The 27,788-nt window shown below is 41.5% G+C and overlaps 1 protein-coding gene and 5 non-coding genes across 6 annotated transcripts; 4 read left to right on the forward strand and 2 right to left on the reverse strand.

Moving 5' to 3' along the window:
* Nucleotides 1-3,149: 3,149 nt before the first annotated feature.
* trnai-aau (transfer RNA isoleucine (anticodon AAU)) lies at nucleotides 3,150-3,223 on the forward strand. Its single transcript has one exon. It is a non-coding gene; the product is annotated as a tRNA-Ile (tRNA).
* A 760-nt stretch (nucleotides 3,224-3,983) lies between these two features.
* On the reverse strand, nucleotides 3,984-4,055 carry trnap-ugg (transfer RNA proline (anticodon UGG)). The gene has a single exon. It is a non-coding gene; the product is annotated as a tRNA-Pro (tRNA).
* Nucleotides 4,056-4,972: 917 nt separating this feature from the next.
* Nucleotides 4,973-5,044, forward strand: trnaw-cca (transfer RNA tryptophan (anticodon CCA)). The gene has a single exon. It is a non-coding gene; the product is annotated as a tRNA-Trp (tRNA).
* A 293-nt stretch (nucleotides 5,045-5,337) lies between these two features.
* trnap-agg (transfer RNA proline (anticodon AGG)) lies at nucleotides 5,338-5,409 on the reverse strand. Its single transcript has one exon. It is a non-coding gene; the product is annotated as a tRNA-Pro (tRNA).
* Nucleotides 5,410-5,841: 432 nt separating this feature from the next.
* Nucleotides 5,842-5,913, forward strand: trnag-ucc (transfer RNA glycine (anticodon UCC)). Its single transcript has one exon. It is a non-coding gene; the product is annotated as a tRNA-Gly (tRNA).
* A 240-nt stretch (nucleotides 5,914-6,153) lies between these two features.
* On the forward strand, nucleotides 6,154-27,739 carry efhd1 (EF-hand domain family, member D1). Its single transcript, XM_020503771.2, has 4 exons — nucleotides 6,154-6,646; nucleotides 16,381-16,528; nucleotides 20,309-20,443; nucleotides 26,978-27,739. The coding sequence occupies exons 1-4, from the start codon at nucleotides 6,360-6,362 to the stop codon at nucleotides 27,110-27,112; spliced, it is 705 nt and encodes a 234-aa protein (XP_020359360.1). The 5' UTR covers nucleotides 6,154-6,359; the 3' UTR covers nucleotides 27,113-27,739.
* Nucleotides 27,740-27,788: the final 49 nt, after the last annotated feature.

Here is a 27,788-nt window from a genome sequence, read left to right on the forward strand (position 1 = left end):
AATATCATTGGGTTTTTTGTTGTCCACGGCATATTTGACTAAAATAAATAGGCCAATTTGATGTAGGCCTACTTGCGCAATGCGCTGAACTATGCATACTGCAGTCTAGGATAAAGATGGGATATATTTTGAACTGAGGCTGCAGTAAACAAATTGTGTTGCCATTGTGGTGGTGCTTTGCTGGTGACACTGTCAGGGATTTATTTAGAATTCAAGGCACAGTGATACACCATCCTGTCTGGTTTGTGCTTAGTGGGACTATCATTTGTTTTTCAACAGGACAATGACCCAACCCCTCCAGACTGTGCAAGGGCTATTTGACAAAGAAGGAGAGCAATAGAGTGCTGCATCAGATGACCTGGCCTCCACAATCACCTGATCTCAACCCAATTGAGATGGTTTGGGATGAGTTGGACCACAGAGTGAAGGAAAAGCAGCCAACAAGGGCTAAACATATGTGGGAACTGCTTCAAGACTGTTAGAAAACCACTCCTCATGAAGCTGGTTGAGAGAATGCCAAATAGTGTGCACAGCTGTCATCAAGGCAAAGGGTGGCTACTACTGAAGAATCTCAAATATAAAATATATTTTTTGATTTGTTTAACACTTTTTTTGCTTACAACATGATTCCATGTGTTATTTCATAGTTTTCATGTCGTCACTATTCTACAATCTGGTAATTAGTACAAATAAAGGAAAACCCTTGAATGTGTTGGTGTGTCCAGATGTTTTACTGGTACTGTATATATATATTGAGCCCCACCTGTTTAGTTTTTTTTAGCTAAACAGGTGGGGCTCAAAACAGGTGGCTCTGCCCCACCTGACATGAATGATGGTTCGCCACTGACTGCACCTATCTGGTTAATGTGGCAAATAAAACATATGCTTTTAGAGATTAAGACTTGTAATTCAATGGGGACTACTTTCCCCTGCTGTCTAGCTAATGTAAATGCATCTGATTAGTAGATTACCATCCATAGGCTCTACTACTGCATATAGTAGGCCTCCCTACATATTATAATGAACAGGTGTTTAGATTAGACACCATGACACACACAGTCTACAGTTAAGAGGTTCTAGTTTTGACCAAATTGAGGCCAACCGTCTCCCCCCATGTTGTGTGCTGCAACCACAGCAGTGGTAAAAACCAAACTAAGAACAATTTTACTCCACTGCTCACCAGAACCATAGACAGTAGATCAGCCAGCCAACCACTATGTGAATAAAATCAACTAGAGTGTATTTTTATCAAGTCCATACTCATGCACTGTACGCTGTACTGAGAAAGTAGATAGAAGAAATACAATGCGGACGAGTCCTCTAGTATTACCCATGGACCTGCACTGAGACCAGAGTAGCCATTTGCTTTCTATTTTAGCCACTTTTTCAAATAGCACCTCGCTCACTCACTCATCTCGCAACAGCTAACTGCATTTCCTGTGTGTATTTGTGTCTGTGGAAGCATAGGAGAGTGTATAGAGTGCATGTTTGGGAGTGACTGTTTTAGGGGACCTCTCTAAAAGGCTTCTTGGAGTCTGGGAAGTTATGAGGTATATAGCATACTACCTGGTACCTCCCTACGTACCACAACGTGCCTAGTGGTGCCTGTTTTAATGAATCCAGAATAATAAAAACAAAATATATATATATATAATTGCCACTTTACAGTCCAAAAGCTTGTCATTTCTTTATCGAAATAAACATACAGCGCTACCAGACAATATTTACATTTTTGCCATTTAGTAGACACTCTTATCCAGAGTGATTTACAGGATGCAATTAGGATTAAGTGCCTTGCTCAAGGATACATCAACAGATGTTTCACCTAGTCGGCTCGGAGATTCAAACCAGCAACCTTTCAGCACAATGCTCTTGACTGCTATGCTATCGAAGGTTCTGAGTCTTCCCTCTGAAGTTCTGAGGTTGTGAGTTCTGGGATCTGAGGCAATCATTGGTCGTTTTGGGGAGCTGGATGAGGCAGAGAGGGTCCTGACAGGGAGGCTGAAGCGCCACAGGCAGGCTCTGGCCAAACAAAAACAACAAAAGCAGGTCTGGACCTCTCTATTAGAGGAAAGGTGAGATAGCCATCAAACAACACACTATGAAGACTACGACAGACCACTATCTTACAGTATTCTCCCTGTAAACCAAGTCAGAACCGTAGGATAATAAAGATAAAGATATTTATAATTTTTCTGTGAAAAGTAATATGCAGTCAACATTTTGTTCAGTATCAGTAACCAGGTTTCCATTCAATTTATTTATGTCGGATACATTTTTTAATTAGAAGCCTAATGGAAACAGACATTTTTTGGTCAATTTTCCAAATTTCAACAAAACAAAATAAGCTAGACAAGGTGGGATCTTTTTGTGTTGGTAAAATTAAGTATGTGAAAAATGTTGGTGCCTCTTATTCTGGTGACATGATAATCGATGCTTTGCTACCGTAGACAAATAAAAATAATCTTGCAATTTTGTCCATAATCTCATCTAAGGCAGGCTATACTTAAACAATAAGGCAAGAGGGGTTGTGGTATATGGCCAATATACCACCGCTAAGGGCTGTTCTTAACATGACACAACGCAGAGTGCCTGGATACAGTCCTTAGCCGTTGGCCATATATCACAAACCCCCGAGGTGCCATCATTCTATTATCAACTGGTTACCAACGTAATTAGAGCAGTAAAAATACATGTTTTGTCATATCCATCAGAATTCAGTGTTCGAACTACCCAGTTTATAATATACATTAATCTAGCCAACAGCGCTACAACACATGTGCGGATACTATGGTAAGCACACTGGCTATATAAAAAAAACATAAATACAACACATTTTTTTTTTACATATCATAATAAAAACATCAGTAGATTTGAAAATGCGATGGAAACCTATTTTACTTGTATTTTCCATTCGGTACATGGGAATTCAACCGCAAAATTTGACATTTTTATGTGCTCACACAGCCTTGTATCTGCAACAAGCCAAATAGATGGAAACATATCTGGTGGGAAAATGCGCATATTGTTTTTATGCTGATTTTAGAATATTCGCATTAAAATCTATTGCCAATTGGATGAAAACCTAGTTTCCATTCCTTATTTATTTGGATTATGGCTATATACTCTGCAAGGAATTCCACCTACACGGCCGGTTAGCTCAGTTGGTTAGAGCGTCGTGCTAATAACGCGAAGGTCGCGGGTTCGATACCCGTACTGGCCAAACATTTTACAACATATTATATTTCTACCATTGCCAGAGGGCATTTATTGAATTACCCATATATGCATTTTGAAGACAATGAAAACAGGCAGGGGTAGGCTAACAGCGTCTGTCTTAACCAAATCATAATATGATTTAACGATCTGTCACATGTCAACTGGAAACACTTATCTCCCTCCCTAGCTTTAAGCACCAACTGTCAGAGCAGCTCACAGATTACTGCACCTGTACATAGCCCACCTATAATTTAGCCCAAACAACTACCTCGTTCCCAACTGTATTTAATTTTATTTATTTATTTATTTTGCTCCTTTGCACCCCATTATTTTTATTTCTATTTTGCACATTCTTCCATTGCAAAACTACCATTCCAGTGTTTTACTTGCTATATTGTATTTACTTTGCCACCATGGCCTTTTTGCCTTTACCTCCCTTCCCACCTCATTTGCTCACATTGTATATAGACTTGTTTATACTGTATTATTGACTGTATGTCTGTTTTACTCCATGTGTAACTCTGTGTCGTTGTATCTGTCGAACTGCTTTGCTTTATCTTGGCCAGGTCGCAATTGTAAATGAGAACTTGTTCTCAACTTGCCTACCTGGTTAAATAAAGGTAAAATAAAATAAATAAAATAAATAAATAAAATATCAATACATCATTCAGTGAGTGTGTACTGCTATTTACTGCTGTAATCTTTGTCGAGATGCAGATTTGGTGACATGCAAAATATGTATCAAACGATCTAACCAAAATACAGGGCTCGTCCGGGATTTGAACCCGGGACCTCTCGCACCCAAAGCGAGAATCATACCCCTAGACCAACGAGCCATCTAAATTTTGTAAAAACTTTCCAAGTTTTGACTAGTACTGTTTAATATTTTACAAAACGTTCTACAAGAAGAAAATGGCCAGTACAATACAAAACGTAGCTAGGCATTGTATCACTGCTAGATAGAAACAACAGAAATGTAACTATCGCCTGGTGGCACGTAGCAAGCTGGCCGCAAACTCAAGATCCATGATATTCAATGTAACCACACAAGAGTTTCTAAACGGTATCTTGTACACAGCAGGCGGGGGCCACACCGTGTGCTAGCTGGCTAAGCGCACAGTGTCCTTCGCTCCCGCCTGCTGAACACCTGCCCGCGCCGTTGTTAACATAACTGCGAGAAAACAGTGCCTATAAGTACTATTCCTATGTATTGGTCAATTCCGGAAAGCTTAGTTGTCATTCACTCATGTCTGATGCAAGACTGACTTTCCTGTAGATGTTTCAAAGACTGTGGGCTATTTTACACAGATCACTAAAGTATATATGAACCGGCTAGGATGGGCATACAGAGGAGGTGAACCCACACTGGTGTAGTTCAACCCACACTGGTGTAGTTCCGTATTCACTCAAAGGAGGGCGTTCGTGCCCCGCGAGCTTGACCCCTTGACCTTATCACAGAATGGTCAGTGGCTATCTGGATCCTTGGTACGTCCCAACCCTAAACCCTAACCCAATCAAATTGTATTCGTCGCGTACACATATTTTTCAGATGTTATCGCTGGGTGTAGCGTAATGCTCTGTTCCAACAGTGCATAAATACCTATCAGTACAAAACAATATACACAAATTGCGCAGTGTAACCCAGAACTATTTAGGTCTTGCCATGTCATATAAATGTACAAAATTTTCACTATCACGATCAGTCGCATGTCTGTATATCGTTAAATAGAGATGTTGCGTTTAGACATTGATAGACCTCGTGGCGCAACGGTAGCGCGTCTGACTCCAGATCAGAAGGTTGCGTGTTCAAATCACGTCGGGGTCACAATTTTTCTTAGTCTATATTAATGTGTTGTTTTTGCGGCTGGACTCTCTAAACTGCTGTTATCACTGGGTTAGACTTTTTGTTTTATTTTGTTCTACTGTATTATTGACTATATGTTTTGTTTACTCCATGTGTAACTCTGTGTTGTTGTATGTGTCGAATTGCTACGCTTTATCTAGGCCAGGTCGCAGTTGCAAATGAGAACTTGTTCTCAACTAGCCTACCTGGTTAAATAAAGGTGAAATAAAAAAATAAAAAATAAACTACTAGTATTATTATTCTTTACAAAAGATGGGCTCGTCCGGGATTTGAACCCGGGACCTCTCGCACCCTAAGCGAGAATCATACCCCTAGACCAACGAGCCACAAATTAATGAACAAACAATTAGCTTTATACATCAAATCGTAATTTCAACTTTCTACACTAAATAAACGAAACGAATAATGCATTGACCAATGTCGAGAGAGTTTATTGTGACATCGGTTAGTCTCGCTCACTAATCCAGTCTAGAACAGTCAGTCCGCAAAATCCGCACACTTTCTCACACATTCATTTATCAATTTTGTAACAACGTTGCAGCAACACGCGTTCTATGCCCGTAATGTGGGCATTGCTGCTTCTGCAGGAAGCCCCATTTGTTAATTATGACTCTAGTTCCAGTCACGCGTCATGCACTGTCAGGAACGGGACTCGTGCTATTTGATTAATATAACATATAAACATTTAGCCACAAAATCAGATCAGATGACTAAAGTGGGATTGTGAAGTTGGCAAAGGTTCATTATGTATTCGGCGAGCGTTGGTGGTATAGTGGTGAGCATAGCTGCCTTCCAAGCAGTTGACCCGGGTTCGATTCCCGGCCAACGCAATTCTTTTAGCCTCTGTAGTTTCATTTAGATTGAGGCTGCATTGTGGCACCTGCGTCACAGCTATAATAAATAGTGTCGACAAGAATGATTACCAAGTAAACTTACAATAAATGTCTCTCAAATACTAGCTAAAATTAGAAAAATTATCAATCAAGCAATTAATTGAACAACAGCTTTACTCCTCCTGTTGCACCTTTATTTGTCCCGTTTTATGATCATTGTATGCTCCCATTTGCTTGGGCTCGCCTGTGGTTGGTTTCAGATGTTGTAATATAGCTCAATTGATGTTTTGATGCTGATGCTCCGTTGTGCTCCGCCCCCTCGAAACTGTCCTGGGTGATGAAAGGAACTCTCTGAGCCAAGCGCTGACAGACACAGCTGACTTCCATCCTGAGTACCAGGCACACGCTTCCATTGCATCAAGTCAAAAAGTATCCTACGCACCATGGCATCGGACGAATTGGCGAGGGAACTGCAGCCCAGGCTATTCAACCCGTCTACACCAGAGGAGATCCCGGTGAAAGCGAGCGACCCTGTCCCTGGTCCGCAGAAAAAAGCGGTGGTGGTCATTGTCAATGATGACACATCGGAACTCACAGCGAAACTCACCCGGAGACTGTGCATCAACAATGGGAACGCGGCGGCCAAGCAGGCCAAGGTGTTCAATCCCTACACGGAATTCAAAGAGTTCTCCCGCAAACAGATCAAAGACATGGAGAACATTTTCAAACGGTAGGCTGAAAATGAATATCATGAATATCATTCAAATCTAAATAATGTGGCTATGGTTATATGTTGTGACTTGTCTTGATAAAGAGGGAATGTTCCTTAGTTATGTCTGTAGGGGAGACCGGGGAACAAAGTAACACCTTGTCACTAGTAACAGTTTAGTAACTCAAATTAGAAACATGTTATAACATGGCCTAATACTTGCTTAGTGTCTACATGGCGAATAGGTTTAGTTTAAATCTATCAATTATTTTTCGTTTTATTGACAAAAATGGGTAAATAGACTCTTTTTTTTGATAATAGACTTGTGGAACCATTCGCCATGTATCTAAACATATATACTTTTTATCAGTAAGATAGGGTCTTTTGATTGGTGTAGTTGATGACAATAATTGTTGCTGTATTTTGTGGGGGTTTCGTTGTAATGCAGTACCTAAAATCGTATATAATATTTAGACACATTCACATAATTATATAAAATGTCACTTCTTTACATCAAGTTTAGCAGTACAACTAAGATAATACTTTAGAAGAATTACAAAAAAAGTCAAATTTAGACTTAAATTCTAAAAATATCTTGTATAAAATATATACATTTTGGCTACTCCATTTTTGGTCAATATGATATGCCTAAAAGATCAAATGGAAATATTTGGTCTCAATTTAGTGTATTTTCATCCAAATATCATATATATATATATTCTTTTTCATTTTTACCACTAAAGACAGTGTTACATTTTACTCCTGCCACTTTCAGTATATCCTAGAAATGTAGTTACAGTGTGTAAATAATGGTAGTTGATGTATGTTGTTTGTATAAACATATTATTAATATAATTTAGATGGCCTTTTCATAAAAGCAAATGCCTAAAAGTGTTATTCGGCACCCTGGACTCCACTATGCAAAGTATAGGCTAGTCACAACCAGGTAAGGTGGGTATGAGGGATTGATTCAGATCACTGTGATAAAGAGATGAAGCCTATATATTATGAGGGAAACAACTACCTGACCACACAATTAATAAGGTGAATTGATATTGCTGACTGACCTCTGTCTCCTGCTGGTGGAGTTAAATTGTTGTGGAACATCACAGACTGAATGGTCTTCATCTAGCCTACAACACTCTCCGTTTTCTGCCATCAATATATATTAATAATACATAATACATCTCCCTAAATAGCTTTCTATTTTTTTCTCTACCTCTCAGTTAATCCTCTCATAGACTACGTAGTGTACTAACCTGGTGTGTGTGTGTGTGTGTGTGTGAGAGAGAGAGAGAGAGAGTGTGTGTGTGTGTGTGAGAGAGAGAGAGAGAGAGAGAGTGTGTGTGTGTGTGAGGAGGGACCAATGACGAGAGGAGACCCTACTGTATACAGAGACTGGACAACCACTGTGTGTGAGACTAGTTGTGTCCCTGTATTTGCTCAGAGCTGTAGCGGAGACTACTTGCATTTCTGTTGACAACATGTAATACTGTTGTCCCATTTCATCTGTTCATCTAAAGCTTTGTAGCTACAAGTGCATGTGAACGCAGCGTAGAGAAGGATATTGATTTGTGTGTAGATGCATTGACACTGCAGTTTTTCCAGGACTGTGTATTTAAACTTGAGTTTTACATTTGAGTTTGGCCTAGTTTCGCTCTCAGCACAGTTGGAAGAGCCAGTATGTAGAGGAGCAAATGGGTCACAGAGAGAGGGAGAAAGGAGGGGGGCTTGGTATCACCCTCTTTCCTGAGGATTTACTTGAACACGCCTCTCATTGGCAAAACTGCACTTAGATGCACTCATGAAGAAAGATTTAGTTAACATGTCCCCCCCCCCCCCCCCCCCTCTCTCTCTCACCCACACACTGCCACAGATTCTCTATTCTGTTTTGGTGTTGGTTGAATGTGTCCTCTATCTCCATAGCCCCTTCTTCTCCCTCTATGCCTCTCAAGCTGTTCTGCCCGGGGTGGGTTTTATCCATCTCCCCTATAGTCATCACCGGAGCTCTTCCTAGACATACAATGCATTCAGAAAGTATTCAGACCCCTTGACCTTTTCCACATTTTGTTACATTACAGCCTTATTCTAAAATTGATTAAATTGTTTTTTTCCCCCTCATCAATCTACACACAATACCCCATAATGACAAAGCAAAACAGTTTTTAGACATTTTTGCTGATTTATTTCAAATAAAAAACTTAAATATCACATTTACACAAGAGTCTTCTTGGGTATGACACTACAAGCTTGGCACACCTGTATATGGGGAGTCTCTCTCATTCTTCTCTGCAGATCCTCTCAAGCTCTGTCATGTTGGATGGGGACCGTTGCTGTACAGCTATTTTCAGGTCTCTCCAGAGATGATCGATTGGGTTCAAGTCAGCGATCTGGCTGGGCCAATCAAGGACATTCGGTGGATTGTCCTGAAACCACTCCTGCGTTGTCTTGGCTGTGAGCTTAGGGTTGTTGTCCTGTTGGAAGGTGAACCTTCGCCGCAGTCTGACGTCCTGAGCACTCTGGATCAGGTTTTCATCAAGGTTCTCTCTGTACTTTGCTCTGTTCTTCTTTGCCTCGATCCTGACTAGTCTCCCAGTCCCTGTCGCTGAAAGACATCCCCACAGCATGATGCTGCCACCACCATGCTTCATCGTAGGGATGGTGCCAGGTGTTCTCTCGACGTGACGCTTGGCATTCAGGCCAAAGAGTTCAATCTTTGTTTCATCAGACCAGAGAATCTTGTTTCTCATGATCTGAGAGTCCTTTCGGTGCTTTTTGGCAAACTCCAAGCGGGCTGTCATGTGCCTTTTACTGAGTAGTGGCTTCCGTCTGGACACTCTACTATAAAGGCCTGATTGGTGGAGTGCTGTAGAGATGGTTGTCCATCTGGAAGGTTCTCCCATCTACACAGAGGAACTCTGGAGCTCTGTCAGAGTGACCATCAGGTTCTTGGTCACCTCCCCAATTGTTCAGTTTGGCCGGGCGGCCAGCTCTAGGAAGAGTCTTGGTGGTTCCAAACTACTTCCATTTAAGAATGATGGAGGCCACTGTGTTCTTGGGGACCTTCAATTCTGCAGACATTTTTTGGTAACCTTCCCCAGATCTGTGTCTCGACACGATCCTGTGTCTTGGACACGATCCAAATCATGTCCAATCAATTGAATTTACCACATGTGGAGTCCAATCAAGTTGCAGAAACATATCAAGGATGATCAATGGAAACAGGATACACCAGGAAGCTCTTGCGAAGGATCTGAGTACTTATGTAAATAAGCTATTTCAGTTTTTTTTTTATACATTTGCAAAAATGTCTAAAAACCTGTTTTAGCAATGTAATTATGCAGTATTGTGTGTACATTGATAAAAAATTAATATTTATTTAATCCATTTGAGAATAAGGCTGTAACGTAAGAAAATGTGGAAAAAGTCAAAGGGTCTGAAAACTTTTCGAATGCACTGTAGGTCCACTCTGTGATAGACACGTGTTGCAGCATTGCACACCCATGATAAAACATGTGTTGCAGCATTGCACACCTGTGATAAGACACGTGTTGCAGCATTGCACACCCATGATAAAACATGTGTTGCAGCATTACCCACCTGTGATAGACACATGTAGCTGCATTACCCACCCGTGTCGTAAGTGTATAGACAGAGTATAGACAGTCAAAGCTTTAGAGTTTGGTTTCAGTGCAAAGCTCACACCTTGATGATTAATTAGATCACAATGAGTTGAAGTGCTGTAAAACCTCCAGTGCTGTAAAACCTCCAGTGCTGTAAAATCTCAATGTCCTTAGTTTATCCTATCATCTCTCTATAGGCTTTTCATTGGCTGAAGCGGAGAGGTCAGGTGTACTGTCTTTACATTACTCAATATTTTCCCAACCCATCTTTCATCTCCCCCTGCTCTCCTTAGCTTTGCATGCAGGGTACTTGACCTCTGACCTAGCCACTGGCGGGTAACCTAGATGTGGGTGAAGCACATGCTCAGCGGGGGCACACTTATTATACAGTGGCCAGTCTGTTTGTGTCCTAAAGTTTGCTTGGATGCGGTCATGGTGACAGAGCCTAGCTTGGGTGAGGGCCAGGGAGGGGGCACATTGGAATGTTCCAAGCAGGAGTAGACTAGATTGAGGGCAGGGCCGGGCCATTCCATCTTAAATTCTGCCCCTTCTGTCACCCCTTTACACTCTGCCTCATCCCATCAAAAATTGGTCTAGTCCTCCTCACCACCTTAATTCTCACCCCTTCTCATCTTCTTTCTCTTTCCTGATGCTGCCCTTGCCACATTCACATTCAAAAGGGTTCTTCGACTGTCCCCATAGGATCATCCTTTGAAGAATTTTTGGTTCCAAATAGAACCCTTTTGGTTCCAGGTTAGAACCCTTTTGAGTTCCATGTTGAACCCTTTACACAGAGGGTTCTACATGGAACCCAAAATAGTTCTACTTGAAACCAAAAACAGTCCTATGGGGACAACAGAATAATCCTTTTGGAACCCTTTTCTCTAAGAGTGTAGTCACAATTCTGACTTTTGATTGAGTCACTGCTCTAAAATCAGCCTATGATGGTAAAGTGTTAGTCACTGTGATTTCTGAGAGATGTTTTTTTCACTAATTTCTCTGTTTTCTCCCCCAGAGTCCACAAATATTCCTGTCTCCAGGGTGAAAATGCACAGACACGTGCCTAGCCTGACGCTAGTCTAAAACAGGCTGCATTAGAGATGAGGATGTGACACTATCAGTCGGCCCTTACCTGCTCCATCTTCACTCTGACACTAGACGCCTTATAGCAGCAGGAGTGACCTGAATACACTCCTGCTGAGAGAGAGAGAGAGAGAGAGAGAGAGAGAGAGAGAGATAGAGAGAGAGAGAGAGAGAGAGAGAGCGAGAAAGAGAGAGAAAGAGAGAGAGAGAGAGGCATAGGTGATGGGAGGGGAGGGAGAGGGAAATGGAGAGAGAGAGAGAACCCCAAAATACAGTGTCCATGCTGAAAGCCTTGGTATCTATAATTACCATACTGCAGGAAGTTAGCTGTGGGACAATAAGGCCTGACCATGGACAGTAGCTGTGGCTGTGTCACCACTCCCTTACAATGGAAGACATTCCACAACAATGTTTTCTTGCAACGTTTAACTTTTGAGTTTTTGATAGCCAAACAGCCTTTCTTATTTTTCTTACGTCAAAGCTTTCGGAAGACTTTCAGTGGGTAGATTGTGGTAGAAATCTGGGGCTGAAATAGTAGCCTAGAGTAGTATTTTAATGATCATAGTACTGCTTCTGACTAGACAGCTTTTCTATTCTTTCAGCATAACATGTTGTTATTGTGAGATACTGGCTGACCTAGCTGAGGAGCTGGACTAGGACCTGTCACTAAGCTGTGGAGTGAGTCCTGTATGTACAGGTGACAGTTGCTAAGCTGCTCTGGGGTCATCCATTGCTGTGAACAGTTGTCATGCTGGTCAGCTGTGGAGGACCAAAAGGAACCAGCGGTTTTAGAACACAGATTGCAGGAAATGTGTTGTGTGTGTGTGTGAGGGGAATGAGTAGTGTTACAGTATTGGGTGGGTAACAGTATTGGGTGGATTATAGTATTGGGTGGGTTAAAGTATTGGGTGAGTTATAGTATTGGGTGAGTTATAGTATTGGGTGGGTAACAGTATTGGGTGAGTTATAGTATTGGGTGGGTAACAGTATTGGGTGAGTTATAGTATTGGGTGAGTTATAGTATTGGGTGAGTTACAGTATTGGGTGAGTTATAGTATTGGGTGAGTTATAGTATTGGGTGAGTTATAGTATTGGGTGAGTTATAGTATTGGGTGGGTTACAGTATTGGGTGAGTTATAGTATTGGGTGGGTTACAGTATTGGGTGAGTTATAGTATTGGGTGAGTTATAGTATTGGGTGAGTTATAGTATTGGGTGGGTTATAGAATTGGGTGAGTTATAGTATTGGGTGGGTAACAGTATTGGGTGGGTAACAGTATTGGGTGAGTTATAGTATTGGGTGGGTTACAGTATTGGGTGAGTTATAGTATTGGGTGAGTTATAGTATTGGGTGGGTAACAGTATTGGGTGGGTTATAGAATTGGGTGAGTTATAGTATTGGGTGGGTAACAGTATTGGGTGGGTAACAGTATTGGGTGAGTTATAGTATTGGGGCAGTTACAGTATTGGGTGAGTTATAGTATTGGGTGAGTTTTAGTATTGGGTGAGTTATAGTATTGGGTGAGTTATAGTATTGGGTGGGTTACAGTATTGGGTGAGTTATAGTATTGGGTGGGTTACAGTATTGGGTGAGTTATAGTATTGGGTGAGTTATAGTATTGGGTGGGTTATAGAATTGGGTGAGTTATAGTATTGGGTGGGTAACAGTATTGGGTGGGTAACAGTATTGGGTGAGTTATAGTATTGGGTGGGTTACAGTATTGGGTGAGTTATAGTATTGGGTGAGTTATAGTATTGGGTGGGTAACAGTATTGGGTGGGTTATAGAATTGGGTGAGTTATAGTATTGGGTGGGTAACAGTATTGGGTGGGTAACAGTATTGGGTGAGTTATAGTATTGGGGCAGTTACAGTATTGGGTGAGTTATAGTATTGGGTGAGTTTTAGTATTGGGTGAGTTATAGTATTGGGTGGGTAACAGTATTGGGTGAGTTATAGTATTGGGTGGGTAACAGTATTGGGTGGGTAACAGTATTGGGCGAGTTATAGTATTGGGTGGGTTACAGTATTGGGTGAGTTATAGTATTGGGTGGGTAACAGTATTGGGTGAGTTTTAGTATTGGGTGAGTTATAGTATTGGGTGAGTTATAGTATTGGATGGGTTACAGTATTGGGTGAGTTATAGTATTGGGTGGGTTACAGTATTGGGTGAGTTATAGTATTGGGTGGGTTACAGTATTGGGTGAGTTATAGTATTGGGTGCGTAACAGTATTGGGTGAGTTTTAGTATTGGGTGTGTTATAGTATTGGGTGGGTAAAAGTATTGGGTGAGTTATAGTATTGGATGGGTTACAGTATTGGGTGAGTTATAGTATTGGGTGGGTTACAGTATTGGGTGAGTTATAGTATTGGGTGAGTTATAGTATTGGGTGGGTTACAGTATTGGGTGAGTTATAGTATTGGGTGGGTTACAGTATTGGGTGAGTTATAGTATTGGGTGGATGTATTAGTAACAATGATTTATTTTGGGATGGGAGTTTAGCATTAGTAATGCAAGGTTTGCCTTTAAAGTGATGGGGTGGGGTTCAACTCAATGGTCCGTTGTGCTACTGAGCTGATGATATCTTTAGGCTGATTGTTAGGAAGTTAATAGTCCTAAATCAGGTTGTTTTGAAGGGAGGGGGTTTAGTTCCTATGGCCTTTGAAGAGTTGGACTGAAACAATGACCTCGCTCTCTTTGGTTTCTGGTCTGACCAGATTACACTCCTACCATTCAGGCGTCAGCAAGATAGGAGCACACGTGTGTGTGTGTCTATGTGAGAGAGAGTGTGTGTTTCCTCACTCACACCCAGATCCAGTGCCTCGAACAGCTGTGTGAACGGATCTGTAAACACTTGTTGTGTCAGATAGACAGACAGACTCCTTGCAGGACCCCTCTCAAACACACACACACACACACACACACACACACACACACACACACACACACACACACACACACACACACACACACACACACACACACACACACACACACACACACACACACACACACACACACACACACACACACACACACACACACACACACACACACTGCTGCTCTATTTGCATCTCACTCAGTCATGTCTCTCTCTGTTTTTCAATGATTCACCTGATCTATTTATATAGGACCCCCAAAGCCCTTAATTAATCTGCTTTGTGTCTGATGACAAATGAATGTGTTGTGAGTGTGGCGAGTTTAACTGTGATTGATCAGGGAAAGTTGGTGTGTGTGTGTGTCAGTCAAGCGCATACTGCTATCAGGGGACAGTCTGGTTAGGTTCGACCACCCGGATCGCTATTCCCGACATCAGACCTTTATCACAATATATCTGTCTCTCCTGTGTGTGTGTGTGTGTGTGTGTGTGTGTGTGTGTGTGCGTGTGTGTGTGTTTAATGTCATTGGTAGGCTTTGGGCCTATATCTCTATGTCTAGATGTGGCTGTCTGTTCAGACTCAGGGTATAGATGCCTTTCACCACATTGTGCCTGTCAGCCAGTCTAGGCTGAACTTGGCACATATCTTACTAGAGCCATGAGGTTGTGCTGAGCATTTGAGCTGACCATGAGAAACACCTCTGGGCTTTAGTTGTTGACTATATAACTATCTATTACCCATAGTTGTTGTCCTTTTTGACAAGCAGACATTACATGTTTCCTCTCCTGGTAATTTAATGTGAGGTAGTGTAATGTCTGTGTACCTTCCTCTCTCCCTGGCTGTATGTAGACACACCTGTACACTACATGACCAAGTATGTGGACACCTGCTCATCGAACATCTCATACCAGAATCATGGGCACTCTTCTGGGATGGCTTTCAAGTAGATGTTGGAACATTGCTGCGGGGACTTGCTTCCATTCAGCCACAAGAGCATTAGTGAGGTCGGGCACTGATGTTGGGCGATTACGCCTGGCTCGCAGTATGCATTCCAATTCATCCCAAATGTATTCAATGGGGTTGAGGTCAGTGCTCTGTGCATGCCAGACAAGTTTTTCCATACCGATCTCGACAAACCATTTCTGTATGGACCTCGCCTTGTGCACGGGGCCTTGTCAAGCTGAAACACGAAAGGGCCTCCCCCAAACTGTTGCCACAAAGTTGGAAGCACAGAATCTTCTAAATCAAATCAAGTTGTATTGGTCACATACACGTGTCTAGCAGATGTTATTGCAGGTGTAGCGAAATGCTTGTGTCTGGAATGTTAATAACTGCTTTAGCGTTAAGATTTCCCTTCACTGGAACTAAGGGGCCTAACCCGAACCATAAAAAACAGCCCCAGACCATAATTCCTCCTCTACCAAACTTTACAGTTGGCACTATGCATTTGGGCAGGTAGCGTTCTCCTGGCAGCCGCCAAACCCAGATTTGTGCGTCGGACTGCCAGATGGTGAAGCTGATTCATCACTCCAGAAAATGTGTTTCCACTGTTCCAGAGTCCAATGGAGGCGAGCTTCATAATACTCCAGCCAACACTTGGCATTGTGCATGGTGATCTTAGGATTGTGTGCGGATGCCTTGAAAACCCATTTAATGAACCTCCCGACGAACAGTTCTTGTGCTGACGTTGCTTCCAGAGCCAGTTTAGAACTCAAAATTGAGTGTTGCAACTGAGGACAGATGATTTTTATGCACTACACACTTCAACACTCTGCGGTCCCATTCTGTGAGCTTGAGTGGCCTAGACGTTTCCACTTCACAATAACAGCACCTACGGTTGACCAGGGCAACTCTAGCAGGGCAGAAATTTGACGAACTGACGACTTGTTGGAAAGGTGGCATCCTATGACGGTGCCACGTTGAAATTCACTGAGCTCTTCATTAAGGCCATTCTACTGCCAATGTTTGTCTATGGAGATTGCATGGCTGTGTGCTCTATTTTATACACCTGTCAGTAACAGGTGTGGCTTAAGTAGCCACTAATTTGAAGGGGTGTCCACATAATTGTGTATATACAGTATAGTATATGTAGGTTTGACAGGGGTAAGGAAGGCTTCATAGAGTTGTGCTGTTATAATGTAAGTTCATGGATCAACCCTCTTCTCTCTGTAGGTTTGACAGTGGTAAGGACGGCTTCATAGACCTGATGGAGCTGAAGATGATGATGGAGAAGCTGGGAGCTCCTCAGACCCACCTGGGCCTCAAGAACATGATCAAAGAGGTGGATGAGGACTTCGACGGCAAGCTGAGCTACAGAGAGGTGTGTGTACTGTATTGTCTACTTCCATGTCAATTTCCGTGTGTGTGTGTGTGTGTGTGTGCCTCATAGAGGCATGTTAATTACAGTGTGTATTTTTTAACTGCAGTAAAACATATAGTGTCTTCAGAAAATATTCACACTTGACTTTCCAACATTTTGCTGTGTTGCAATCTGAATTTAAAATGGATTCAATTGATATTTTTGTTGTCATTGGCCTACACACAATACCCCATAATGTCAAAGTAGAAACATGTTATTTTTATGTTTAGAATTGTTGCTAATTAATTAAAAAGGAAAAGCTGAAATGTCTTGAGTTTTCAACCCCTTTGTTATGGCAAGTCTAAATACGGTCAGGAGTGTAAATGTGCTTAACAAGTCACATAATAAGGTGCATGGACTCACTCTGTGTGCAATACTAATGTTAAACATGATTTTTTAAATGACATTAATGTACCCCAAACATTATCTGTAAGAACAGTGAATTTCAAACACAGATTCAAACACAAAGACCAGGGAGGTTTTCTAATGCCTCGCAAAGAAGTGCCCCTATTGGCAGATGATAAAAAATAAAACAACAGACATTGAATATCACTTTGAACATGTAACATTTTTATTGCACTTTGGATGGTGTATCAATACACCCAGTCACTACAAAAATACAGGTGTCCTTCCAAACTCAGTAGCCGGAGAGGAAGGAAACCGCTCAGAGATTTCACCATGATGCCAATGGGGACTTTAAAACAGTTACAGAGTTGATAGGAGAAAGGAGAAAACTGAAGATGGATCAACAACATTGTAGTTACTCCACAATACTAACCTAATTGACAGAGTGAAAATAAGGAAGCCTGTACAGAATATAAATATTTCAATACATGCATCCTCTTTGAAACAAGGCACTAAATGAATACTGCAAAACATGTGGCAAAGCAATGAACTTTTTGTCCTGAACATGAAGTGTTATGTTTGTGGCAAATCCAATACAACACATTACTGAGTACCACTCTCCATATTTTCAAGCATAGTGGTGGCTGGGTCATGTTATGGGTATGCTTGTAATCTTTAAGGACAGGAGAGTTTTTCAGGATAATAAGGATAATTTACGAATGGAGCTAAGCACAGGCAAAATCCTAGAGGAAACCTGGTTCAGTCTGTTTTCCACCAGACACTGGGAGAGGAATTCACCTTTCAGCAGGACAATAACCTAAAACACAATGCCAAATCTACACTGGAGTTGCTTACCAAGAAGACCATGAATGTTCCTGAGTGGCCAAGTTACAGTTTTTACTTAAATCTATGGCAAGACAGGGGTGTGAATACTTATGTAAATTTCTGAATTTCATTTTTAAATGAATGAATTAATAAATGTGCAAACATTAAACTTTATCATTATGGGGTATTGTGGGTAGGTGGGTGACATTATTATTGGGGTTTTTCTCGCAATTTTGAATTCAGGCTGTAACAACAAAATGTGTAATAAGTCAAGAGGTATGAATACTTTCTGAAGGCACTGCACTGCTCTCAGGACTGTCTGTAAAAGGCTGTGTCTCAATATCACTGTGTGTATGGGGGGGGGGGGTCTCTTAATAGCAAGGCTGTGCTCACTGAGTCTGTACATAGTAAAAACTTTTCTTAATTGTGGGTCAGTCACAGTGGTCAGGTATTCTGCCACTGTGTACCCTCTGTTTAGGGCCAAATAGCATTCTAGTTTGCTCTGTTGTTTGGTAAATTCCTTCCAATGTTTCAAGTAATTATCTTTTTGTTTTCTCATGATTTGGTTGGGTTTAATTTTGTTGCTGTTGCTGTCCTAGGGCTCTCCTTCTCTTTTCTACCCCTTCCCTCTCTCTTCTTCCTCCCACTCTCCCTGTCTCCCTCCTTCTCTTTCCTACCCCCTCCCTCTCCCTTCTCCCACCCACTCCCTCCGTCTCCCTCCTTCTCTTTCCTACCCTCTCCCTTCTCCCTCTCCCTCCCACTCCCCCGTCTCCCTCAATCTCTTTCCTACCCCCTCCCTCTCACTTCTCCCTCCCTCTCTCTCCTTATCTTTCCTACCCCCTCTATCTCCCCTTCTCCCCCCCTCTCCCTCTCTCTCACACACTCATTTACATTTGACATTTTAGTCATTTAGCAGACACTCTTATCCAGAGCAACTTACAGTTAGTGTTCACTCACAGGGTTAAACAGGTGATAGGGGCAGCTGAACAGAGATATACAAAGACTCTGTTGTGTTTCAGCTCTGGGGTGTTGACTCGACCAATCCTTGCTTCTCTCTGCCTCTCATTCTCTTGATTGGAGTTCCACACAGACATATCCCATTACACAGCACAGTTCCCCTAGGACCACTGGTGGTCAGGCTAGATGGGGCCAGCTAGATGGGGAATTCTATCACCCCTCAGAGCCTGGTTCATCTCTAGAGGTTTTCCTAGCCACTCTGCTTCTACATCTGCATTGCTTGCTCTTTGTGGTTTTAGGCTGGGTATCAGTATGGTACTCTGTGACAACTGCTGATGTAAAAACAACTTTCTAAAATACATTTGATTGATTGATATCAGGTTGCTACACCAAGTTCACACACGGAAAGTACTTTTCTTAGGAGGACAGTTCCAACACTAAACCCACAGACATGAACAGTTGTTATAATATCCTCTGACACATTGGTGCGGCTGGCTTCGGGATTAAGCGGGCGGATGTTAAGGAAGTGCAGTCAGGTGTGTCATGTTTTGGAGGACGCATAACTCGACCATCGCATCCCGAGCCCATTGGGGATTTGTAGAAATTGAGACAAGATTGAAATTGGGGAAAAAATAAATAATAATAAAAGGTAAAACGAAACGAAGTGCAGCTAATTCGCAGTCTTTCCAGCTCCAGTTTGAAGTGATTGTGTTAGCTGTGTTGTTGGCTCCTCTGAACAACAGTGTCCTGATGAGAGAGCACATTTTCTATGCCAGGCGAAATCGTGCCTCATTATCTCATTGTTACGGATGTTTCCAAATAAATGTCTCTAGAAAGCAGCTTAAACAAATGCAAATGCAGCTACTTTGCTGTTATTCTGGCTGCACTTTTTGAAGTGACTGTAAGTTAGCCGTAGTTGGCTAGCTAGCAAGTAAGGGATAAGAAAATTGCCAGCCAGTATTGCAAAGCTACATTTAGAACAAACGACTGGGTCGCTTGCGTCCATGGATACAGAAAAAAAAGACTGAACGTCTGGGTCTTGTCTCTAACAACCGGACCAATAGAACGAACGACCACCCAGTTTGGGTAGCAACCCTAGATTTCTGTCGGGACTATATCTTGTGGAAGGATGAAATAGTATGAATAAATTCATAAAAATAACTTTTTAATTAAAATATGTCCATCATTATTTGAATATGTTGGTAACCTGTTGTACAAAAGTGATAATGCCCTCAATGGCCAGTGTTTGGAGGATATTTTGGCACAGTTTACCAGACGAACATCCGTGCCAATATATCCTCAATAACACGGGCTTCTTGGGCATGATCACTTAAGTGAAGCTTTGTACGGATTGCAAGCTATGAAACACAATTGTTGTGGCAGTACATTAAATGTAGGACCCTATATTTGACAAAAAAAGTCATTTCAGAGCCATTTTAGAGCAAAAAATGACCTACAATAACATATTCTGTTTATTTCACAATGTGCAGTGCACTGTAATAAAACTCTGTATCTATGTATATATTTTACAATCTACTGACCTAAAAAGTATAGATATGTATAGTTCTGCCTGAGCCTCTCTTACCCACCTTGATGTTTTCCTTTCTCCTCCAGTTCCTGCTGATCTTCAGGCGAGCAGCTGCAGGCGAGCTGCTGGAGGAGAGTGGTCTGATGGCTCTGGCCAGACTGTCTGAGATAGACGTCTCCACAGAGGGAGTCATGGGGGCACGGGCCTTTTTCGAGGCTAAGGTAGGACTGGGATGGAGGAAGAGGAGAGAGAGAGAGAGAGAGAGATAGAGAGAGAGTGTGTGTGTATGTGTGTGGTGTGTGTTAGAGGTCGACCGATTTAGATTTTTCAACGCCGATACCGATACCGATTATTAGAGGACCAAAAAGCCGATGCCGATTAATCAGACGAGTTTTTTAAATGTATTTGTAATAATGACAATTACAACAATACTGAATGAACACTTATTTTAACTTAATACAATACATCAATAAAAATCAATTTAGCCTCAAATAAATAATGAAACATGTTCAATTTGGTTTAAATAATGCAAAAACAAAGTGTTGGAGAAGTAAAAGTGCAATATGTGCCATGTAAAAAAGTTTGAGTTCCTTGCTCTGAACTTGAGAACATATGAAAATTGGTGGTTCCTTTTAACATGAGACTTCAATATTCCAAGGTAAGAGGTTTTAGGTTGTCGTTAATATAGTATTTGACTATTGGATGTTCTTATAGGCACTATAGTATTGCCAGTGTAACAGTATAGCTTCCGTCCCTCTCCTCGCCCCTACCTGGGCACGAACCAGGAACACATCGACAACAGCCACACTCGAAGCAGCGTTACCCATCGCTCCACAAAAGCCGCAGCCCTTGCAGAGCAAGGGGAATAACTACTCCAAGTCTCAGAGTGAGTGACGTTTGAAACGCTATTAGCGCACACACCAGCTAACTAGCTAGCCATTTCACATCGGTTACACCAGTCATTAGGCTGATAGGCTTGAAGTCATAAACAGTGCTGTGCTTGCGAAGACCTGCTGGCAAAACGCTCAAAAGTGCTGTTTGAATGAATGCTTACGAGCCTGCTGCTGCCTACCATCGCTCAGTCAGACTGCTCTATCAAATCGAAGACTTAATTAGAACATAATAACACACAGAAATACGAGCCTTTGGTCATTAATATGGTAGAATCCGGAAACTATCATTCCGAAAACAAAACGTTTATTATTTCAGTGAAATACGGAACCGTTCGGTATTTTATCTAATGGGTGGCATCCCCAAGTTTAAATATTCTTGTTACATTGCACAACCTTCAATGTTATGTTATAATTACGTAAAAGTCTGGCAAATTAGTTCGCAATGAGCCAGGCTGTCCAAACTGTTGCATATACCCTGACTCTGCGTGCAATGAACGCAAGAGAAATGACACAATTTCACCTGGTTAATATTGCCTGCTAAACTGGATTTCTTGAAGCTAAATATGCAGGTTTAAAAATATATACTTCTGTGTATTGATTTTAAGAAAGGCATTGGTGTTTATGGTTAGGTACAGTCGTCCAACGATTGTGATTTTTTCGCAAATGCGCTTTTGTTAAATCATCCCCCAGCGTTGCATCGATTATATTCAATGCAGAACACGCTAGATAAACGAGTAATATCATCAACCATGTGTAGTTATAACTAGTGATTATGATTGATTGATTGTTTTTTATAAGATAAGTTTAATGCTAGCTAGCAACTTACCTTGGCTTCTACTGCATTCACGTAACAGGCAGGCTCCTCGTGGAGTGCAATGAGAGGCAGGTGGTTAGAGCATTGCATTAGTAACTGTAGGGTTGCAAGATTGAATGCCCCGAGCTGACAAGGTGAAAATCTTTCGTTCTGCCCCTGAACAAGGCAGTTAACCCACCGTTCCTACGCCCTCATTGAAAATAAGAATGTGTTCTTAACGGACTTGCCTAGTTAAATAAAGGTATATAAAAAAAAGATTCGGCAAAATCGGCGCCCAAAAATACCGATTTACGATTATTATGAACACTTGAAATCGGCCCTAATTAATCGGCCATTCTGATTAATCGGTCGACCTCTGGTGTGTGTGTGTGTGTGTACAGTTACCAGTCAAACGTTTGAACACCTACTCATTTAAGGGTTTTTCTTAATTTTTTACTATTTTCTACATTGTATAATAATAGTGAAGACTTCATCACTATGAAAAAACACATAGTAACCAAAAAAGTGTTAAACAAATAAAAATAGATTTAAATTTTAGATTCTTCAAAGTAGCCACGCTTTGCCTTGATGACAGTTTTGCACACTCTTGGCATTCTCTCAACCAGCTTCATGAAGAATGCCTTTCCAACATTCTTTTCCAGCATATGATGGAGTTCCCACATATGCAGAGGATTTGTTGGCTGCTTTTCCTTCACTCTGCTGTCCAACTCATCCCAAACAATCTCAATTGGGTTGAGGTCAGGTGATTGTGGAGGCCAGGTCATCTGATGCTGCAGTCCATCACTCACCTTGGTCAAATAGCCCTTACACAGCCTGGAGGTGTGTTGGGTCATTGTCATGTTGAAAAACAAATGAGATGGGATGGCATATCGCTGCAGAATGCTGTGGTAGCCATGCTGGTTAAGTATGCCTTGAATTCTAAATACATCACAGACTGTATCACCCGCAAAGCACCTGCAGAGCACCATCACACCTCCTCCATGCTTCATGGTGGGAATCACACATGCAGAGATCATCTGTTCACCTACTCTGCATCTCACAAAGACAAGGTGGTTGGAACCAGAAATCTCAAATTTGGATTCATCAGACCAAAGGACAGATTTCCAAGCAAGTAGTGGTTTCTTTGCAGCAATTTGACCATGAAGGCCTGATTCTCCGCTGAACAGGGGTGCGTCACCTGAGTGGGTTGATTCACTGATGTGGTCATCCTGTCTGGGTTGGCGCCCCCTCTTGGGTTGTGCCATGGCGGAGATCTTTGTGGGCTATACTCAGCCTTGTCTCAGGATGGTAAGTTGGTGGTTGAAGATATCCCTCTAGTGGTGTGGGGGCTGTGCTTTGGCAAAGTGGGTGGGGTTATATCCTTCCTGTTTGGCCCTGTCCGGGGGTGTCCTCGGATGGGGCCACAGTGTCTCCTGACCCCTCCTGTCTCAGCCTCCAGTATTTATGCTGCAGTAGTTTATGTGTCGGGGGGCTAGGGTCAGTTTGTTATATCTGGAGTACCTCTCCTGTCCTATTCGGTGTCCTGTGTGAATCTAAGTGTGCGTTCTCTAATTCTCTCTTTCTTTCTCTCTCTCGGAGGACCTGATCCCTAGGACCATGCCCCAGGACTACCTGACATGATGACTCCTTGCTGTCCCCAGTCCACCTGGCCGTGCTGCTGCTCCAGTTTCAACTGTTTTGCCTTATTATTATTCGACCATGCTGGTCATTTATGAACATTTGAACATCTTGGCCATGTTCTGTTATAATCTCCACCCGGCACAGCCAGAAGAGGACTGGCCACCCCACATATGCACTCTCTAATTCTCTCTTTCTTTCTCTCTCTCGGAGGACCTGAGCCCTAGGACCATGCCCCAGGACTACCTGACATGATGACTCCTTGCTGTCCCCAGTCCACCTGACCGTGCTGCTGCTCCAGTTTCAACTGTTCTGCCTTATTATTATACGACCATGCTGGTCATTTATGAACATTTGAACATCTTGGCCATGTTCTGTTATAATCTCCACCCGGCACAGCCAGAAGAGGACTGGCCACCCCACATAGCCTGGTTCCTCTCTAGGTTTCTTCCTAGGTTTTGGCCTTTCTAGGGAGTTTTTCCTAGCCACCGTACTTCTACACCTGCATTGCTTGCTGTTTGGGGTTTTAGGCTGGGTTTCTGTACAGCACTTTGAGATATCAGCTGATGTACGAAGGGCTATATAAATAAATTTGATTTGATTTGATTTGAAGGGGAAAAAAATATTTTTTGTTGATTTGATTTGATTTGACGTTGAGATCTGTCTGTTACTTGAACTCCGTGACGCATTTTATTTGGGCTTCAATTTGTGAGGCTGGTAACTCTTAACTTTTCCTCTGCAGCCGATGTAACTCTTGGTCTTCCTTTCCTGTGGCGGTCCTCATGAGAGCCAGTTTCATCATAGCGCTTGAAGGTTTTTGCGACTGCACTTGAAGAAACGTTCAAAGTTCTTGAAATGTTCTGAATTGGCTGACCATGTTGTAAAGTAATGATGGTCTATCTTTTCTCTTTGCTTTTTTGAGATGTTCTTGCCATAATATGGACTTGGTCTTTTACCAAATACCGCTGTCTTCTGTATACTACACCTACCTTGTCACAACACAGCTGATTGGCTGAAATGCATTAGAAGGAAAGAAATTCCACAAATTAACTTTTAACAAAGCACACATTTTAATTGAAATGCATTCCAGGTGTCTACCTCATTAATCTGGTTGAGAGAATTCCAAGAGTTTGCAAAGCTTTCATCAAGGCAAGGTGGCTACTTTGAAGAATCTCAAATATAAAATATATTTTGTTTAAAACTTTTTTGGTTACTACATGATACCATATGTGTTATTTTATAGTTTTGATGTCTTCACTATCATTCTACAATGTAGAAAATAGTAAAAATAAAGAAAACCATTAAATGAGTATGTGTGTCCAACATTTTGACTGGTACTGTATGTATACATGTACACTACCGTTCAAAAGTTTGGGGTCACTTAGAAATGTCCTTGTTTTTGAAATAATCTATTTTTTTGTCCATTAAAATAACATAAAATTGATCAGAAATACAGTGAGACATTGTTAATATTGTAAATGACTTTTGTAGCTGGATACGCCTGATTTTTTATGGGATATCTACATAGGTGTACAGAGACCAATTATCAGTAACTACCACTCCTGTGTTCCAATGGCACGTTGTGTTAGCTAATCCAAGTCGATAATTTTAAAAGGATAATTGATCATTAGAAAACCCTTTTGCAATTATGTTAGCACAGCTGAAAACTGTTGTCCTGATTAAAGAAGCAATACAACTGGCCTTCTTTAGACTAGTTGAGTATCTGGAGCATCATCATTTGTGGGTTTGATTACAGGCTCAAAATGGCCAGAAACAAAGACCTTTCTTCTGAAACTAGTCAGTCTATTCTTGTTCTGAGAAATGAAGGCTATTCAATGCGAGAATTTGCCAAGAAACTGAAAATCTGGTTCAACGCTGTGTACTGCTCCCTTCACAGAACAGCGCAAACTGGCTCTAGCTAGAATAGAAAGAGAAGTGGGAGGCCCCGGTGCACAACTGAGCAAGTACATTAGAGTGTCAAGTTTGAGAAACAGACACGTCACAAGTCCTCAACTGGCAGCTTCATTAAATAGTACCCGCAAAACTCCAGTCTCAACATCAACAGTGAAGAGGTGACTCCGGGATGCTGGCCTTCTAGGCAGAGTTGCAAAGAAAAGCCATATCTCAGACTGGCCAATAAAAATAAAAGATTAAGCAAAAGAACACAGACACTGGACAGAGGAAGATTGGAAATAAGTGTTATGGACAGACTAATCTAAGTTTGAGGAGTTCGGATCACAAAGAAGAACATTCGTGAGATGCAGAAAAAAATGAAAAGATGCTGGAGGAGTGCTTGATGTGATCTGTCAAGCATGGTGGAGGCAATGTGATGGTCTGGGGGTGCTTTGGTGGTGATAAATGTGGAGATGTGTACAGGGCAAAAGGGATCTTGAAGAGGGAAGGCTGTCACTCCATTTTGCAATGCCATGCCATACCCTGTGGACGGCGCTTAATTGGAGCCAATATCCTCCTACAACAGGACAATGACCCAAAGCACAGCTCCAAACTATACAATAACTATTTAGGGAAGAAGCAGTCAGCTGGTATTCTGTCTATAATGGAGTGGCCAGCACAATCACCGGATCTCAACCCTGTTGAGCTGTTGTGGGAGCAGCTTGACCGTATGGTATGTAAGAAGTGCCCATCAAGCCAATCCAACTTGTGGGAGATGCTTCAGGAAGCATGAGTTGAAAACTCTTCAGATTACCTCAACAAATTGACAACTAGAATGCCAAAGGTCTGCAAGGCTGTAATTGCTGCAAATGGAGGATTCTTTGAGGAAAGCAAAGTTTGAAGGACACAATTATTATTTCAATTAAAAATCATTATTTATATCCTTCTTGACTATATTTCCTATTCATTTTTGCAACTCATTTCATGTCTGTTTTCATGGAAAACAAGGACATTTAAGTGATCCCAAACTTTTAAACGGTAGTGTATGTATGTGTGAGAAAAGGTTGGTTATGTGTCAATGTTATAGAATCATTGCCCACGACGAACCAGGTTGATTGGACAAGGGAAGAGTGTGTGACATGTGTCCCAGATGTATAGCACTCAGCTATTTTAAGAACTGACGTACATTAGCTGGCCTGATTTATTCTTCATCTTTCCCATCATAACAGGATTCTACATCAGCATGTCTTATGCCACATCCAACCTCTAGTGGTAGAAAGAGAAATACAGTGACAGTGTGTGTGTTCTGTGCTGTTTTTGAGTCTGTTACATCATCCAATGTTTCAGGTACAGATTTAGAGTGGTGTTATATAATCCTTGCTGTACTGTGCTTCTACATCCGCATTGCTTGCTGTTTGGGGTTTTAGGCTGGGTTTCTGAACAGCACTTTGAGATATCAGCTGATGTACGAAGGGCTATATAAATACATTTGATTTGATTTGATGATACTGTAGATCTAATTGTGTTGTATGGTGCAGGTGCAGGCTCTGAAGGTGGGCAGTAAGTTTGAGGCTGAGATCCGAGAGGAGCAGGAGGAACGGAAGAGACAGGAGCTAGATAGGAAACGGAGACAGGCTGCTTTCAAAGAGCTGCACTCTGCCTTCTGCTCTTAACACAGTAGACACACTAAAACACACACACACACACACTAAAACGTCCATGATCACACACAGACTTACATACACTGAAAGGGAGGTTTTAAAGTAGTTCCACAGCCTCCCTGAATACACAAATAAGAGTATTTTATTGAATAATGCAAGAGATTACTAATACGGTTATTGTTATGATATGGCTATTATGATTGATTGTTGTTATTATTGTTCTAATTAATATGATTGTATTAGCTATTATACACTATATTCTCACATGTTTCCAAACAGTGAGGTCATGCCTATTTTAAGGAAATAGATTTGCCATCAGTCATTTCATTGTTCGATGTTCCATAGTGAAAAGGTTTTGTGGAGCAATGTATTGACCAATTTATGTGTAGAAGGCAAAGGAATGTTACAATACCTGTGTCAAAAACAGTTTCTCGCCATTGTTTTCTGTTGAAACACTACGTTTTTACTTTTGGCAGATTGTACTATTATATTGAATAATTGACCTGTAATCCATGTTTGTTTCATTTCTAGAAACATACCATCATGTAACACTGTAGCAATATGTTGTCTTATGTGTTCTGAAATTAAAAGGAAATGGATGTATTGTATTTTTCCATAAATAAAACAATGGTAATCACATTCTGTCTGCTTTCTCAATAATGTGTGTATTCTAGTGATGTCATATAGT

This window comes from Oncorhynchus kisutch, linkage group LG15, assembly GCF_002021735.2.
Source record: "Oncorhynchus kisutch isolate 150728-3 linkage group LG15, Okis_V2, whole genome shotgun sequence".
Lineage (NCBI taxonomy): Eukaryota > Metazoa > Chordata > Actinopteri > Salmoniformes > Salmonidae > Oncorhynchus > Oncorhynchus kisutch.

What these genes read in the sequence shown, in the direction of transcription:
- efhd1 (XM_020503771.2), top strand. Translation starts at nt 6,360, where the DNA reads ATGGCATCGGACGAATTGGCGAGGGAACTGCAGCCCAGGCTATTCAAC. An exon ending in ATGGAGAACATTTTCAAACG is followed by an intron (nt 6,647 to 16,380) that starts GTAGGCTGAAAA and finishes TTCTCTCTGTAG; the next exon opens with GTTTGACAGTGGTAAGGACG. An exon ending in GGGCCTTTTTCGAGGCTAAG is followed by an intron (nt 20,444 to 26,977) that starts GTAGGACTGGGA and finishes TGTATGGTGCAG; the next exon opens with GTGCAGGCTCTGAAGGTGGG.